Source organism: Belonocnema kinseyi, chromosome 8 (genome assembly GCF_010883055.1).
Source record: "Belonocnema kinseyi isolate 2016_QV_RU_SX_M_011 chromosome 8, B_treatae_v1, whole genome shotgun sequence".
Classification (NCBI taxonomy): domain Eukaryota; kingdom Metazoa; phylum Arthropoda; class Insecta; order Hymenoptera; family Cynipidae; genus Belonocnema; species Belonocnema kinseyi.
In genome coordinates, this window is record NC_046664.1 from 17,920,436 (window position 1) to 17,939,455 (window position 19,020).

The 19,020-nt window shown below is 31.0% G+C and overlaps 1 protein-coding gene across 1 annotated transcript in view; it reads right to left on the bottom strand.

Moving 5' to 3' along the window:
• LOC117178823 overlaps positions 1-15,761 on the bottom strand; it is a 17,388-nt gene extending 1,627 nt beyond the window's left edge. Inside the window, exon 1 of the mRNA XM_033370317.1 lies at positions 15,620-15,761. Within this exon, the coding sequence (XP_033226208.1) occupies positions 15,620-15,674 (55 nt within the window). The 5' untranslated portion in view covers positions 15,675-15,761. The remainder of the gene's footprint in view (positions 1-15,619) is intronic.
• Positions 15,762-19,020: the final 3,259 nt, after the last annotated feature.

The following is a 19,020-nucleotide window of genomic DNA, read 5'->3' on the forward strand; positions in this document are numbered from 1 at the left end:
CTGTTTCAACAAGTGGAAACACCGTTGGGATAAGTGTGTGCGTTGGGGAGGAGAGTATTTTGAAGGAGACCCAGACGTGTAACTTCCAAATAAAGTACTTTTATTTATGACCTCCATCCGCGTATTTTTTGAACAGACCTCGCATAGTTGATTGGCTGTAGTGCGCACCTTATTTTGGAGGACACGAGCTAGGGCCAATGAGCACCGCTATGTACAATCATGCCGAAAACAAGTTTTTTTCGTGTTTGTGGCTATTTTTAAAATTGTTTTTGTTTTCATAAGATACAGAGTGAGTGTTTCCTCAAAATTTCGGAAGATGTGAAGACTCGATACATCAGAATAATCGGAAATTATAATTTGTATGATCTGACATATAAGGATCTGAGTGAAAATGTCAGTGTAGTTTCGTTGATTACTGTAATGAATTTATTGTGATAATTTATTCAATCACACAGTTCTTAAGCCAAAAATTATTGAAAAGCATATCAAACTTTTAAAGTTAATAGATATTATGAAGCTGTTTTTATGGTAAAGGTCAAGTGCATGGTGTTATTATTTGCTTTTATCGTGAACACTAACATTGAGTGATATTCCTGTAAAGCATGGAATTTCTTATAATTTTTATTATCAAATTCCATTTTTGATGTAAAACACGGCGGCAACTTTTTGAGATTTTAAAGTTAGAAATAAATTTTGAACATTAACATTAGTAATATTCCTGTAAAGAATGGAATTTGTTATAATTTTAATTATGAAATTCCATTGCTGATGCAAAATGCGATGTCAACTTTTTGAGATTTTTAAGTTAAACAGAAAAAAATAAAGTTAAATTTTATTGCATGTAAACTTTTCTGCTGTTAAAGTTTACGTGATATTTAGCATGCTACGGCGTCCTTAGCAGCAATGGGAAAACGGCAAAGTATGAATGAATTCGAACTACAAATCGGGACACCAGATTTAAAACAATACACAAACAACAAAAGTTAAAAGTTGTTCCAGGTAATATTGTAACGGTTAAAAATTAAACATATGTCGGCGAAGGTTTCACCGAGGTTAGGAGAATGATTCTGATCTCGTTGACTGCGTCGCGCTGAAATGAGAAAATTTCGATAAAACCTGTAGAATCAGCAACAGAAAACATCACAAAAATTGCTCTTACTCATATATCGCCTCCGAAATAAATTGCACTATTGTAAACGAATTAGAACTTATTTAACACAATTTAACAAAAAGCGCAAAAAACAACTGACAGATGGGAATCTCCATTCTTGTCCAATTTAATGAAGTTGAATGACGATAGATAACGCTGGCGTCATAATTCTCGCTTCATCTCGAATAAAAATGGAGCGATTATAAGGCGAAAGATTATCCGGGCTAGGTTAAAAATCGGAACTTATCTTCGATTCATGTAAAGTTTTTCTGGCAAGGATAATTGTTGTTGCGGGGAATCTTTCATCAGGAATCGATGTAAACTTTATCTTTCGTTCTTTTTGTATAGGAATCAATATTAGAATACAAGAGTGAACTTGGTCGCAGGATTTGATAATTTGTGTGATATTAGGTGATATCATAAGACTATTACTAGATTTCATTCTTTTTTGCCACTTTATGTAAACCAGTCTTATATCTACAAAGATCTAGAAAAAATGTTTAAAAAGCATTGAAAATTAGTGAAATTTGCACACAAAATTCACAAAAATGCCATGAATATTCGTAAAATTTTTCGTGAAAAAACCGAAAATATTTTAATCAGAGCTGAAATTAAAAATAGCTTTTCATCCTAATGATTTTTGGTACATTTTTTACTGTGATTAGTTCGCTCCTGAATTGTTAAATTTAATCTTAACCTCCCAATCTCAATAAATTGCTATCGCATTTTATATCTACAATGGAAATTAAAAACCAATTCCATGCTTCACAGGAATATTACTTAATTTTAATGTTTATATTAAAAGCGAATATTAAACAAAACATTAACTTATAACTAAAAATACACCAAGGTTATAACTTTACTCAGTAGCAGAAAAATTAATTTTAAGAGATTATTTAAAAACCATTTCAAGTAATTAAAAAAGATTTCAAATATTTTCAAAGAACTATCCTAAGGATTTTAAATGCAGTTTTTTAAACTTTGCAGAAAAAAGTCAAAAAAAAATTTGCGTAATTCATAAATATTAGAACGTTTAGAAGTTCTACCAAATTTAAAAAAAAAGAAGAATTTTCTTAATATTCCTCTGAAAAATTTTAATGATTGTTTTTTTTTTAATGAACAATAAGACAAAATTAAAGAAGGTATTAAGCATATCAAACGATTTTCTGAAATTTCAAAACATGTTTAGAAGATTTTAAAGCCAAATCTTTAAAAATATTTTTATTTTATTTTGCAGAATTTGAAAAAATCGAAAAAAGTAAAATAATTTATAAATATTAGATAGTTTAAAAGGTCTGACAAGATTAGAAAAAAAAGAATTTTTCAAATATTAGTCTAAAAATAATAAATATTTTCTTTTTATTTTCAAAAATTAACTTTAATAGAAATTTAAAAAGGGGTTTGAAACCTATCAAACGACTAAAAATTGATTTAAAAAATAAGCTTTAGTTTCGAAACAGAAATAATAATCATGCAGCGGAATTAGTGCATTATTTTTTGAAAATCTAGGGAATTTGAAGTTCCTTAGTCGATTCTTCAACATTTAGCCATTTTCAAGTATATATTAAAGTTTCTGTTAATTGGGAACCCTCTTAACTGCAGTATTCCTTAAACAAAAAACTAGCCAAAAAATATGTAAAACATAAACTTTAATTATTTTTTTGCAAGCCATAAAAAGTATAAATAACTTCTAAATTCTGTGACATCCATTATTTTTTTTTAAAGTAGATCAGAGGTTCTTGTTAAATAAAAAACCGTGTCTGTTTTGATCCTGGATAGATAAAAAAAAATTATACCATAATAAAAATTTTTTTTTAAATTATACCAAACTCACGACTTGGCGAGAAATTGGACATTCTTTAAAAAAAGTTCATTAATTTTATGTAATTTTAAAATTATTTGAAACCATAAGAATGTTTAGTAAAACTTTTAAAACGCGTGAGAGTAAAATAAAAACCAATTTTTATTATTAATACATTTTTCTAAAGTAAATAGTTTATTATATACTAAATTTTATTATAAAAATGCGAAATATTCGTTTGCAGAAACTGAAAAAATTATGAAACTCACTTAAAATTTTATCCTGTCGAGAGGAATGAAAAAAAAACACTTTTATAGCGCTCACATATTTTTGTAGTAAAGAGCATTAAATTTGATTAGAAACTTGTAAAATATTGTTTTACAGCGAGATCAAAAATGATCAAACTCACGACTTGGAGATAGATGGGAAATTTTTAAAAAACGAATTCTTACATTCTTTTTATATACTTTTGCAGTTAATAAAAATATAAAAATGTTTATACTAAAACTGTATTTTCACCCTGAGAAAAGTACTCACCATTCCATTGTTATGCAAAAATATAAAAATGTAGGCGTTTTGATTCAGAAAATTTTCCAATTGACTCATCTTTGGTTCATGACGAGAATAACTTATAATTTTTATAACGGACAACATGTAATAACTTTTATTTATGCATTTTAAGAATAAAAGAGTTTTCAAATGTTAACTTACAACACTGAAAAATTCTACATTGTAAATCGTTTAACTTAAAGATTAGGCCGTGACGTAACATTTACGAACACGTTGCGCTTGTGAGTTTGAGACCGCCTATAGCGCGCGACTTTTGGTTCACGTGCTTCGCACTCCATAATATATTTTTTGTTATCTTGTCCACAAACTTTCTGTAATTAAAGGTCAAAATATCAACAAATTTAATTCGGTAATTGTGAATTCTCTTTTCTTAAAACTCCTTCTGCTTTAACGAACAGATTCTAATCACGTATCTCGTGCTTCGCACGCGAATTTTTCAATAATTCAGTAATTGAAAAAAGTTCGATCGAAATTGTTCCTGACAAATTTGTAGCCCTTTTTTGGGATAGCAAGTTTTTTCATTCACTGTTTTCGTAACTTTGATCTATCTTCCAAAAGTTTGATTCTTTAATTTTTAATTTTTTTTTACGATTAAAGCAAAAACTACGCTTCTTCTTAGAAAGTGCTTGCTGAAAAATTTGTAAATCTTTTTGAAATGCAAAATTTTTCAACCCATCTATTTTCGTGCCTTGCATCGCTTTCCAAAATTTTAATTATTTTATTGTTAATTTTATTTTTCACGATTACAATCAAAACTACGCAACTTATCGAAAAATTGTAGATAACAAATTCCCTAGGAGGAAATGTCGGTAGTGTTCCACTTCCATGAAAAATGGTAAATGATCAGAAAAAATTATATTGAATGTATGTCTTAATCGTTGTGGAATTATCTAAAACACCTAGAAAGCAAAACGTTACACGAAGGTTTAAAGAAAATTGGTATTAAAAAAATTGTTGCGCGACGTGGTAAAATTTCTAAGTTCCGTCGATACAAATTTTAAATGCTCATTAAATGTTATTATCAGAACTTTTAAAATGGTCTAAAACGCGAAAAAATAAAATATTACACGAAGAAAAATTGTAGTCGATTTAAATTATTTATTTGATAATTATTTTATCGATATTCCTGTTAGAAGTTTGTGTATTTTACATTTACATAACGTCGTATAATAATAAATAATTAGGAAAAGAGATCTTAAAATTTGGTAGTTTAACTTTTCTGAATTGTAGCTTATGAGGATGGCTTTTTCACCCAGTTTTAACTTGTTGGTTTAGCGCAGTGGTTAGCACTCCCGACTCCAGAGTTCTCGTCTGCCCATACCACGCTGAAAGCACCAGTCTAGTGATATCATAATTTTGACTCTCTGTGACTAAAATGAGCAGAATTGTAACATTTGAGAATCCTAACCTAAAAGTGGATGCTGAAGGCTCAAACCATGTGGGAGAAACGCATATGAACTCAAACCTTGAAGGTGAGAAAAACAATTCCCTCTGGAAGTGAGAATGATTCGATGAACGAATTATTAATTACAACCAAAAGGAAAAGAAAAAATACGATCATTCCTCCAAAGGGAGAGTCTACAAAATTAGCCAAGCAAGACAAAAATGTGACCTTCGTCTCTTTTAACAGGTTTCAGGTTATAGCGGCTCTGAATGACAAAACAGACGTTTCTTGTATGGAATATAATGAAGACGACAAAACTTATCAGCCAGAACTACATCAAGAACATAAAAATAGAAATAGTGACTGACTTTCCTGCATTATATATGAACAAAATGAAAAATACAACTAGATTATTATTTATGGTCACATTTCCAGCATCTACTAAATAAAATGAACTCACGCAAAAAGTTCGTATTTTAGAATACACTAAAGTATCCTGGGAACCCTATATTAACAAAAATAAAATATCACAATGTCCTCGATGCCAAGAATGGGGTCATGCAGCTTTTAGCTGCTTTGCAAAACCAGCCTGCATGAAATGTGCTGAAGATCATCTGACAAAAGACTAAAAAAACCAAAAGACTACCTGCTAAGTGACTAAATTGTAAAAAAGCTCATCCTGCTAATTCAGCAAAAAAAATCTACGTTCAACAATAATATGAAGGCCCTGGATACACACGTCTCATCGTCAGAAGCAGCAAACTAGAATCAACTCATTCTAGCTTAAACTAATACAGGTAATAATATAAATGAATCGTCTGACTTAGAACCTAACAATGACCTTCAAAATGATCTTAATGACTAAGCTCTACTAATGAGAGAAATGAGTAAAATCAAACAAATCTGTAATATTCCATTAATGTTAAAAACAGTAAGAGAACTCAGTTTACAGCTCCAAAAATGTCAATCGCCAACTGAACAACTTCAAGTTTTTTGAATCTTTCTAAAAAATTAGAATCAACTTGAACAAAATAGATATTTCCAGTTGGAATGCAAATAGTATTAAAAACAAAATAGTTGAGTTCATTGAGTTTCTTGATCGCTTTAATATTGATATTCTAATGGTCAATGAAACAAAGTGTACAAAAGAGTATAAATTAAAAATTAGAAACTATGCTTGTAAAGGGTTTTTCAATTGGCACGCTACAAAAGTAGACCGATAGTGACAGCAAACGACGCAATTTTTTTCCGCTCTTTTGACATTTCTCTTCAGTGAGGTTTGCCATTTCATCATGGAAAGATATACGATCCAAGAACGAGTCGAAATTATTAAAATTGACTACCGAAATTCGGAGTCAGTGGCCTCAACTTTAAGAGCGCTACGTCCAATTTATGGTCATCATAATCGTCCTGCCAGATCAACAATTGAGCGTCTAGTGAAAAAATTTGAATTCACAGGTACAGTGCAAAATGTTCCCGTGCCAATGAGACCAACAGAAGCGATGAATGTTCGTGAATTGGGCTGAGCAACAACTTGAAAATGATCCGGATTTTCATCGAAAAATCATCTTCAGCGATGAGGCTTATCTCTGGCTGAATGGCTTCGGCAATAAGCAAAATATGCGTTATTGGTCAGGCAGCAACCCACACGAACTCTATGAGTCAACATTACATCCCGAAAAAATTACGGCTTGGTGCGGTTTATGGGCCGGCGGCGTCATTGGGCCGTACTTCTTCCGTGATGATCAAGACCGGTACGTTACTGTGAATGGGAATCGCCAACGCTCAATGATAATCGAATATTTTTGGCCCGAATAGGATGATATGGACTTGGACAATATGTGGTTTCAACAGGACGGCGCTACAAGCCACACAGCAAATGTCACAATCGATTTATTGAAAACCAAGTTTGGTGAGCGTGTTATCTTACGAAATGGCCCAGTCAATTGGCCGCCTCGGTCGTGCGATTTGACGCCGTTAGACTATTTCCTGTGGGGCTACGTCAAGTCTATGGTCTATGCCAACAAGCGAGCGACGATTGATGAACTTCGTACGAATATCGAACGTGAAATTGCAGCAGTATCGGCCGAATTATGCTTGAAAACCGTCGAAAATTGGGTTCAGCGTCTAGATTTCTGCAAGCGTGCCCGAGGAGGCCATGCAAAAGAAATCGAGTTCCATACATAATGGCATCGAATGTACTTTCACATGAATAAAGAATTTCATTTATATCCAAAACCGTTTTTGTTTTATTTAAAAAAACTTTTGTAGCGCTCTTATTGAAAAGCCCTTTATAAAAAAAGAAAGAAATACCAGTGCAGAGGGCATTTATATGTTTATCAAAAACAATATACCTTTCAAGGAGGTTAAAATGCGTGCTAAAATATCTCTAGAATATATTTGCGTGAAATTAGTTAGTGATATTCACTTGATAGCTGCGTATAATAAGCCAGAAAATTAATTTACGACCAAAGAAATAGACAAACTAATGAAAGTAGAAGATAAAGTTATTCTGTATGGAGATTTAAATGCTCGATATAAAGCTTGGAATTGTCATATACAAATTAGAAGGGGCACAGTAATTTTTGACTACGTTCAAAAAAATAATTGTTCACTATTTTATCCAAATGAATGTACGAACTATCCACCTAACGGTATGACTCCGACAACCATAGATATAGGTCTCAATAAAAATGTTCGTCCTCTCTATGATGATAGAGTTGTACAACGTTAGAGTTGTATATGAGCTAAGCTCAGATCATGTACGGGTATTATTTAATCTAGGCGGACAACACAAAATAATTAAACATAGGACAATTCTCGATTATGACCAGGATGACTGGTTAGAATTCCATAGCTTACTTAATAAAAATATAATAATTACTCCAAAGATTGAAAACTCAGTAGACTTGGAAAAAGAAGTACAGCGATTTACTAATATTTTGCACAATTCTATCAATCAAACAGTTACTAAACAATCTCTAGGAGACACTAGAGATAATTTACCTATACAAATTCTGAATAATATTCATGAAAAAAGGAGAACTCGTAAAGAATGGCAGCGTACTAGAAATCAAGATATTAAAATTTAATTAATAAACAAGCTCATCTGATTAGATGAGATATGTTGATGTTTCGAAATCTAAATTGGCAACATAAATGGTTAAAACTTAACCCAAATGACAATTCATTATGGAGACTGACAAAAATACATAAAATTGAGTAACAGCCAATCCCGACATTGCCAAAAAATGACGAGGAAGCTTTTATATCCATAGACAAAGATAATATGCTGGCAACTCAATATGAAAACGTACACAACATAGACTTGACAAATCTCACTAATGACCAAAAAGAAATGATACAAACTGCTTATAACTTTGTCCATACTGAACTACCACAGAAATAAACTAACTACTACACTAATACAGGCGAAATAAAAAGAGAAATCCAGAAGTTGCCTCCTTAAAAAGCTCCATGATTGGATAATATTCAGAATTTTATGTTAAAACATCTTGCAAAAAAATCTGCCGTTCAACTAATGTATATAATAAATGCATCTATCAGGTTGTCATACTTTCAAAGTCACTGGAAAACTGATAATATCACTCCAACATATAAGCCTGGTAAACCTAGTATAGAGCCAAGAAGTTACAGGCCTATAAGCCTTTTGCCAACATTAAGTAAATTAACGGAGAAGATTATTCTTAAAAGACTTAGTGGCTTTGAGAGTAAAGAAAAAATTATAATAGATGAAAAATTCAGCGTTAGAGCATGACACAGTACTGTCCAACAATTAATGAAAAATGTTAATGATATAAGTGTTAACTTTAATCAGAATAAGATAACGGTTATGTTACTGTTAGATGTAGACGAAACGGCTATTTATCGCCATTCATTCAATGTCATAGTAACAGCTAAACAAGTACAAACACATCTCAATCTTCTTGAACAATTCTATCGCAAGTGGAAAATTCAATTGAACGCTAACAAAACTGAACTTATTGTTTTTTCTAAGAAAGCCAAGCTGCACAAAAATCTTTCAGCCACTTTTGGGCATTCGATTAAACATGTCTCGTCGGCTAAATATCTTGGCACTCATCTAGACTCGAAACTACTGTTCAGAAAACATATCAGAGAAACACTAGCAAAAACGTACGAAATACAAAGAAAATTGTATCCATTAATGTCCAAAAATTCTGCTCTGACGACGCGAAACAAAAAACTGATATATAAAATGATTTTTAGATCAATTATGGTGTATGCGGCACCTGTCTGGTGCAGCACTTTAATGAAAAATTATAACTCATTGCAAGTATTTCAAAATGAGCAACTCAAGTTAATCCTTAATGGAGATTGATACTCCAGAATTTCTAATTTGCATGTCATAGCATAAATACCTATGATTAGAGATTATATTATATCTTTAGCAGAAAATTTCTATAAAAACCATTTGGGGTCAAACCGACTGACTAGAAATATTAACGAAATGCGCAGATAATCTCTGCGATTTCGTCCTAAACATACTAGGCAGTCTAATAAGTACCTGAAAATTCTAAGAGATGGCATTAGTATTCACTAATGTGAACCATTTTCGTCGAGCTTGATCCTTCAAATGACGCCTGTCAAAACTTCAGCCATTTATGTTTACGCATTTACAAGTTACAGAACTGAGAAGCGACTAATCTCCGAGTTTTTTTTAATATGGAAAAATCTGAGGTTCGAGTTTTGAACAAACACTACTATCTTCGCTAGAAAACGATATCCGAGACCAAGGCCAAGCTGGATAAGTATTACCCGGACTCTGCACCGTCGATTGGAACGATTCATAAGTGGTTTACCGAGTTTCGTTGTGGCCGTATGAGCACAGTTGATGCTAAAAGATCTGGGCGCCTAGAAGAGGTCACTACACCAGAAAATGTCGAAAAAATCCATGATATGATGTTGAATGATCCCAAAGTGAAATTGAGAGAGGTAGCTAATGCTGTAGGCATAATATTGGAATGTGTGGGCAATATCGTGAAGTCAGTTTTGGGCATGAAGAAGCTCTGCGCGCGATGCGTGCCGCGTTTGCTCACAGTGGACCAAAAACGAATTCGTATGACAACTTTCCAGCAGAATTTTGCATTATTTTCGCGTAAGCCGACCGAGTTTTTGCGCCGATTCATAACCATGGATGAAACCTGGATCCTCTACTACACTCCTGAGTCAACGCAACAGGCAAAAACAGTGGATTCCACCGGGCTCAAGTGCACCGAAGCGTCCAAAAACGCAACAATGGGTCGGAAAGGTTATGGCCTCCGTATTTTGGGATGCACATGGCATAATATTCGTAGACTATCTTGAAAAAGGTAAAACCATAACCGGAGCATACTATTCATCAATATTAGACCGATTGATAATCGAAATTGCCGAAAAACGACCGCATTTGAAGAAGAAACAAACCGCTTTATCATCACGACAATGCGCCTCTTCATTCATGCTTAGTTGCACAAGCAAAATTGCATGAAATCGGCTTCGAATTGGTTCCTCAGCCACCGTATTCACCAGACCTGGCCCCCAGCGACTATTACTTGTTCCCTAACCTGAAGAGATGGCTCACCGGTAAGCGTTTTTACTCAAAAGAGGAGCTCATAGCTGAAACAGAGGCGTATTTTAGAGACCTTCCGATCGAGTACTTTTCGGTATCAAAAAGTTAGAAAATCGTTGGACTCGCTGTATCAACCTAAAAGGAGAGTATGTTGAAAAATAAAACCGACTTTGGCCAAAAAAACGTCTCCGTGTTTCATTTTTCAAGGACTTATCAGACTGCCTAGTAAATTGCCTTATCAGGTGTTACCTTTTTTCCTTCAATAAAATTAGTCTTACACAAATGATCTTTTTGGATATTATCTTTCTCAACAAGTAATGGTAGTCAAATTACCTAGTGCAAATGTATATAGGTTTTTTCGATAAGTAGTTTCTTACGCAAGTCAACAGTTATTGTATAGTAGTCAAATTCAAGACTGAGAGAAATATAATACCTTAAATGTTTAACAAACGACAAACGTATGTTATAAAAATGTATTTGGTAGATTAAGCTATATTTATTAGCAGAGGCTACATACTATGATAAGAAAGGACTGTGCAAAATGTTACATACCTTGTAAATATCTTTTGTACTATTTTTAATACAGATCAATAAATTTTTTTACAAAAAAAACTTCCGACTGCTAGGCGATAGATTTAGGTATAGGTATGCAGGTTCGGTCCCCTTTGCGTTAGAAATTTTATTTGTAATATAATACTTAAAAATGTAATATATGTATTCATTTCAAGCAGTTTCATTAACATGTATTGACAAAATACTCACGGTCAATTATTATTTATTTTTGAAATACCGTTTTTGTATTATCTTTATATTATAGAAATAGTGAGTGTTAAAATTAAACAAATAGTTTGAAAATTATATTTTTGTAATTATAAATAATAATCGGACGATATGCAGTCATATGATGATAAATGGATGGTCTTTAAAACAATTAAATAATTTTCTATCATTTTTAAAATTAACTCTGGCATTTTCGTACGCCAACGGTTTACCAGTACTTCCCCAGTACTGGCAGTCAGTACTGCGCCAGTGCTGACACGCCAGTACCGCCAATCATTACAATCCAGTAGTGACACAGTACTGTCCCAGTACAGCCAGCCAGTACTGGAACTCCGGCAGGCTGTACTGGGCCAGTACTGGGCCGGTGATATATTTCTATCTGGGTCGTAGCTCATGAAATGTGCTGAAGATCATCTGACAAAAGACTAAAAAAACCAAAAGACTACCTGCTAAGTGTCTAAATTGTTACGCGAAGGTTAAGGTTACGTTAAGGTTACGTTACACGAAGGTTTAAAGAAAATTGTTATTAAAAAAATTGTTGCGCGACGTGGTAAAATTTCTAAGTTCCGTCGATACAAATTTTATCTACTAGGTTAAGGTTACGTTAAGGTTACGTTACACGAAGGTTTAAAGAAAATTGTTATTAAAAAAATTGTTATTAAAAAAATTGTTGCGCGACGTGGTAAAATTTCTAAGTTCCGTCAATACAAATTTAAAAAAAATGATCTGTTTTTGCAAAAAAAATAGGTTTTCGTCAAAAAAATAGCCTTGGAATAGATTTGAAAATTTCTACTATTATTCATACATGGCTTAGAATTAAACAGTTTTATTTCAAGTTACATTTTATTGCAAAAGGGCGAAAAATGTTGGTCGCAAAAGTTTTAAAAATAATCAATCGTATCACTTGAAAGATGTACTAAAATTTAATTTAAAAAACAAAGTATTCTCTCACAGCAATTAAAAAAATGATCAAAAACCAGTTTTCGTAACACGTATCGTTTGTTTGCAAATTTAACTTCTTTATTTTGTATGCTCTTTTTACAAACAAAACATAAACTACGCGTACTGTCAACAAATAATTCATAACAAATATGTATATCTTTTTTGTGTGCATAATTTTGGTCATTTCATCTTTTACGTACCTTGTATACTTTGACCGCCAAATGGAATTTTTTATTTTTTATTATTGTTTTGTGAGATCAAAATTTGAAATTTCAAAAAAAATTAAAAAGTGATGATAATCTTGTAGAGCTTTTAAAAAGTACCGTCTTTCTGGACTTTTTTCATATTTTGCACTAATTGTATTTATTTTTTTTTTTAATTTATTTGTTAATTTTGAAAATGATATGAATAAGATAATTTTATTTTTATCGAAAAAAATCATTAGGATAAATTGTTCGAATTTTTTAATAATATGGATAAACGCGCATATAATTTTTAAATCTAAGCAAAAATTGTCTCAAATTTTAAAAGTTGTTTGATATGCAGACAACGAAAACGACAATAGCAGGCAGACACCAACTTAAAAACTTTTTTTTACTCAGGGGGCATAAAAACGTGGAGATATAAACAAATCCGCGATAGTTAGTTTGCACATTAAAAAAATACCTTCTCATTATGAAGTTTGGAAGAAATCAAGAAACATTTGATAAATTTTCTGAAATGTTTCCAAGCCTTTGGAATATTTTTTATTTGTTTAAAATGTCTTAGATTCTTCTAAATATTTCTGACTCGAATTTTTCTGAAAATGTTGAAAAATTATTCAAAATTTTAAAAAATTACCTTTAGCATTTTAAAGCTCCTAAAGACGGCTTCAGAAAAACTATGTTGATGAATTTTGATGATGAATTTTCATTGAAGAATTTTTAAGAAAATAACTGAATCCTCAACAAAAAAGATTGTCTTTTAACGAAGAAGATTATTTTTCTATAAATGTAAGAAGTTTTCAACAAAATCCACAACATTTCAATCACATAATTAGTTTTTTAACTAAAAAATATCATTTGTCAATAAAAAATGATGTAAGTATATTTTACCCTTGAAGAGATTCATTTAAAGATAGGGTTTTTAACAAAATAGTTGAATGCTCAATTCAAAGAAGCGGCATACTCTAGAAAAACAGACAATTTTTTTATTTCAAATATCCATTTTCAACCAAAAATGGTATAATCAAATTTTCCCTTAAAGAAATTAATTTGTAACGAACAAAACAAGTAATTTTGAACCAAATAATTGAATCTTTAATCAAATATTTATGAATTACTGAGGGAGAAAGTATGTCAAACAATGCAAAGTGTCTTATTTAAAAAAATATGATTATCGTCAAAGTGAGTTACAAAATAAAAATAATTATAATTCATCAATATGAGGTTTAAATTATTTTTTTAATAAACAAAAAAATTTCGAATAAAATATTTAAATTTAAGTTTCTAACAAAAAAGACCAAATTTATTTTTTTTCTTTTATAAAAGGTTAATTACAGGTACATGTACAGAAGTCATCATGTGGTGCCTTCTAATTATTTTTTTTAATATTATAAAAAATTGGTTTATTCTTTTCCGTACAAAAAATTGACAGGCGCGCGCAGGGCTGCTAGTAACTTTTTAAATGAAGAGGTTGACGAGATGAAAAATATGAAATTTCAAGAATAAGTTTTAAAAAGTTTGAAGAGATTGTAACACTTTGCAAATATGTTAGGGTATTTCAAAAGGTTCCAAAACATTTTTAAAAGAGTTTTTAAATTTCCAGGAATTTCGAAGGAATAGAATGATACTATACTTATAGAATATTAGGTTTTATGGTATTTTAAAAGATTTGAAGGTGTTGTATCCAAATTTCGACCATTTAAATGATTATAAGGAAATTCAAAATCTCTTAAGATAATCTGACATATTTCCCAGGATTTTAGGAAATGTAATATCATAATTTACCAGAATTCCGGAATTTTGTAAGATTTTAAAGATTTTCTAATATTTAAAGGTATTAACAAACTTTTTTAAAAAGAATTTTAAAGTATTTTTGAATGCATATTCCAAGGAATTTTCAAGAGCTTGAACAAATTTTGAAGGGAAATTCGATTTAGGCCTTTTTTTTAATTTGTGTACGAAAATTCAATGATTCAAAAAAAAATCCTAATCTTTACCATAGTTGTGGACTAACTTTGTAAAATTTCTGCGTTGGAGCTCTGCCCAAATTTTCACTAAAATTTATCATGCCATAAAACTATTCACCGCTACAAAATGTATGGGTACTAAATAATGTTCCTCAAACTCATTCGTTGATTTTCAAAACTTTAAGTATTCCTTTAATTATTTTTACATCATTTGATTTGGAATTAAATTATTCATATGGTTTTTAGAATAAATAAAACTTATAAATTTGTATCTTTTTAAATTCCGAATCTATCAAAATCGCGAGTTTCATTTTTTAATACTACTGCGTTCAGGTCCCATGTGTATTTGGAATTCAACTTTTTGGCAATCACACATATACACTTTAATTGATATGAAAATTTTAGAAATTTTAATGGGATCAAAATAAAATTTTAAATCCTATATAATATCCAATAGTCAAGTTAATGTGCATAATTTCTGAGAATAAAACCAAGAATCAAACGACCAAATTTGGGCAATCACCATAAAATGTTCATGTTGCAATTTGAAACAAGATAAAGAAAATTGCTGAAAACGAAAAGAGAAAAATTTATGTTTTTGGAGAAAGATAAGAAAGAGAGGGAAAATCAGAAGACAACTGCTAAATCCCCTTCCTTCTCTATTTATTAATTTTGTCCTTTTTATTTTTAATGATATCAAATCTCAATAAAAAAAAATTATAGAAAATAATCAATAACTTTTCGGCACTTGTACAGCACCCTTATCAAGGCGAAAAATAAAAAATTAAATTCGAGGAGGCAGAAAAAGCAACCAAATTTGAATTGAAAAACCGCACTTTCAATCTCGAGTGTCAGGGAGAGCATTTTGGTTTCGTTGCTGCTCCCGCCTGCTCAAATTTTTAATATTATTTTTTTGCCTTGCTAAGTCTGCTATACTAGCGCCGATATAATAATAAATATTAAAAATACGAAGGAAAAAAAAGAGAAGTAAGTGGGTTTGGTTGGTTAGCTCCTTATTTAACTCTCATCTTTTTTATGTTTGTTCAAAAAAAATAAATTTTCTTTTAGTTTTTAGAAAAGTTTGTATCTTTTTTGAAACATCAATAGAAACATTTTATGGTGGTTGACCAAATTTTGTCCTTCGATTCTTAATTTTATTTTCAGAAATTCTGCACATTAACTAGAATGAAATAAAAAATGTACTTAAAATTATATGTATGATATATATTTACCAATAGAATCAAATAAAACCGCTAAAGCGATGACCACAGTACAAAGCACCTTCATTGTTTCTAGATAGGGGAAACTGATTTTCGGAATAATTCGTGATAACTGCGTAACTACTTAAAGTTCTACTAGATATTTCAAAATATATACCAGTCCCTATCTCATTCTACCTACTAAATCTTTTTGATAAAATTAAGTATGCAGTAAGACTATACCTGGTGTTTTTTATTTTCAAATATCGGAATACTTTAAGAAATATGCATCCAACGAAAAAAAATGCCCGTAACTTTAAATTTTTAAATGGGAATCTGCATTCTTCATTACGTATTTAGATGTTACATTTTTAAATATATTAGTTTTATTTGAAATTTTTTTTTAATTACGTCATATGGTTTCAAATGTTTTTTTAAGTTCGTTACATTGCTCAACTTCGTTTGGGTTAAACTTGCTTGAATTGGTCCGGATGTGTTACCCAATAATTGTAATCAAACGAAAACGAACGTTATCAACAGCACTAACCCAAACAAATGCAATCAATACAACCAACTCTAATGCACGCAAACGAAACAAACAAATTGAAATGAAGGTAATCAACGAAGCGAACCGAAATATACGTAACCAACGCATCTAATCGAAACGAACGTAAGCAGCCTCATCAATCGGACCCTAATAAGTATCAAGATACCAAACATAACCCAAATCAACGTAAGCCACACAGCGAACCTAAACAAACCAACCGCATCGCTATCTGGCGCGAAAAACAATGTCCGTTAAAACTTAGGTATTTTTTAATGGAGAATATGAATCTGTAATAAAAATGTAGGTTCCCATTTAAAATGTTAAGGTTATTTTTTATTACTGACATTTTTTTCCTTGAATGCGAATTTCTGGACATATCTCGATGTCTCAAATATTTGAAAAACACTCTGTATACCTCTAAAAATTATATGCGTACTAAAAATGTTTTTCTCATTTCTTAAAGTGGCACTGAAAGGTCGAATAATTTTTTTATTACCTTCGCAACGATGGAGGCCCGTCAGTCACTGGCTGATCTTTCTTTACTTTTTTAATAACTTGGGAAAAAATAATTTTGCACTATAAGTGTATTTAACTAACCAAGTACAAACTAGAGCCTAATTTATTTGTCACATTAATAATCCCTTTGATGCATAATTTGAAAATTTGGTTAAATTATTATTATTTGATTTAAAAAATTGACAATTGATAAAAATAAAATAAAAATATACATCTATTTTATGAAAAAAACTATTTATATTAATTATTTATGCCAAAATGAATAAATGACACAGTGTCGCTTTAAAAGAAGATCTATAAGGGTATATTAATGAGAATTTCTTTTCTGTTAATATCACTTCTTAATGGTGTTGTCGAAATTGGGGAGTTTTGAACTTCATTACTTGTGTTTACAAAGTTTTAAAATTTATTAAATGAATAATTTAGTAATTACAAAATTTAAAATATGAGATGCTTAAAAAATATAACTAAAAACATACAGCACTATTTTACTTTTCACAATTTCGGTTTTTAAGTTGAAATCAGCTGCCCAAAAAGCCGTGTGCAGTATGATCGTACTGGCTTCTGATTTCAAATATTATCTCTTTTAATGCAATTAATAGTTAATTTTCACATTTCTTTATTTTTTGGTATCAGTTTGAACTATGGTAACATAAATGCAAACATTTTCTTTTTATAGCAAAGCCTAAAATGTAAAAACTTGCAAAATTTGGACCTTTGTGCTATTTCAAAAATTAAATTTAAACTATATATTGCTCTTGATTTTTTTTAAAACATTAGATAAATGTTTATTTAATTGTACACGTATTTTATAATATATGAGGTGCATTTTTTTTTAATTCAGAGCCTAAAATTTGGCTTTTGGGTATTAAATCAGCCTTAAATGAGCCTTAAATGAGCTCTTAATTATGACATAGGTCTAACGTTCTTTGGGTAAAGTGGTATTTCCAGCTTTACCCACCTGCAAATTTTGGTAAAGCCTGTAGAATCAGCAACAGAAAACATGATAAAAATTTCTGTTACTGATATATCTCCTCCGAAATAAATTACACTATTGTAAACGAATTAGAATCTATTTAATACAATTTAGCAAAAACCGAAAGAAACTGACAGATGAGAATCCCCATTTCTCTCCAATGTAATGAGATTCAACGACCATAGGGCTAACGTCGTAATTCTCGCTACATCTCGAATAAAAATAGAGTGATTATAAGTCGGAAGATTATCTGGGCTAAGTTAAAAATAGGAAATTATCTTCGATTCATGTAAAGCTTATCTGGCACGGATAATTTTTGTTGCAGTGAGTCTTTCTTTCGGAATCGATGTAAACTTTATGTTTCATTTTTTCTACATAGGAAAAAATACACCAAACTCTCGCTTTCAGTTACCTAGTTCGCAGTCTTCCTCGAACTGCTGGCTCAAGCAGTTTCTCAGAGGAGCAGGACGAGAGCGGTTGCGATATTACATGTATAGATATATAATCCAATTGGAAACGAGTCAGGCGGCCCTCACTGTTTACATCTCTGTCCCCCCGAAATCAGTCCAAGGGCATTTCAAGGCAATCCCCGACACTTAACTGAAAGCGAGAGTTTGGTGTATTAGAATTCAAGAGCGAACTTGGTCGCAGCATTAGATAATTTGTGTGATATTAGGTGATATCATCAGACCATGGCTAGATTGCATTCTTTTTGCCACTTTATGTAAATCACTCGTATATCTATACAAAGATCTGTAAAAAAATGGTTTTCCATGAAAAATTACGAAAATGTACCATAAACACTTTGCAAAAGTTAGATTTTTTTTATTCTTCTTAGCACGAAAAAGCTACTCCGTGTTTAAAAATCATTGATAATTCGTAAAATTCCACATCAAAATGTCACAAAAAGGCCCCGAAATTTTGAAAAAAATTTTGTGAAAAAACTGAAAATATTTTAATCAAGCTCGAAATAAAAAACAATTTTTTCATCCTACTGATTTTTGGTTCATTCTATACTGCGATCAGTTCGATCTTGAATTGTAAAATTTAATCTTAACCTTCATATCTCAATAACTTGCTATCGCATTTTATATCTACAATTGAATTTCAGAACAAATCCTATGCTTCAGAGGAATAAAACTTCATGTTAATGTTTATATTAATAGCAGATAATAAACAAAACGTTAACTTATAACTAAAAATACATCAACGTTATAACTTTCCACCGTAGCAGAACAGAACATTTCTTAAAATTTTTTTTAAATTTGTCACAGATTTTGCAGTAAAATTTGCAATTTTGAAAAATTACATAATCTAGAAAAATGAAGGAAAACATTTATTTTTAAGGCTTCTTGTAAAATTTGTTGGCATAGTTTTTTTTCAAGTTTATTTCTG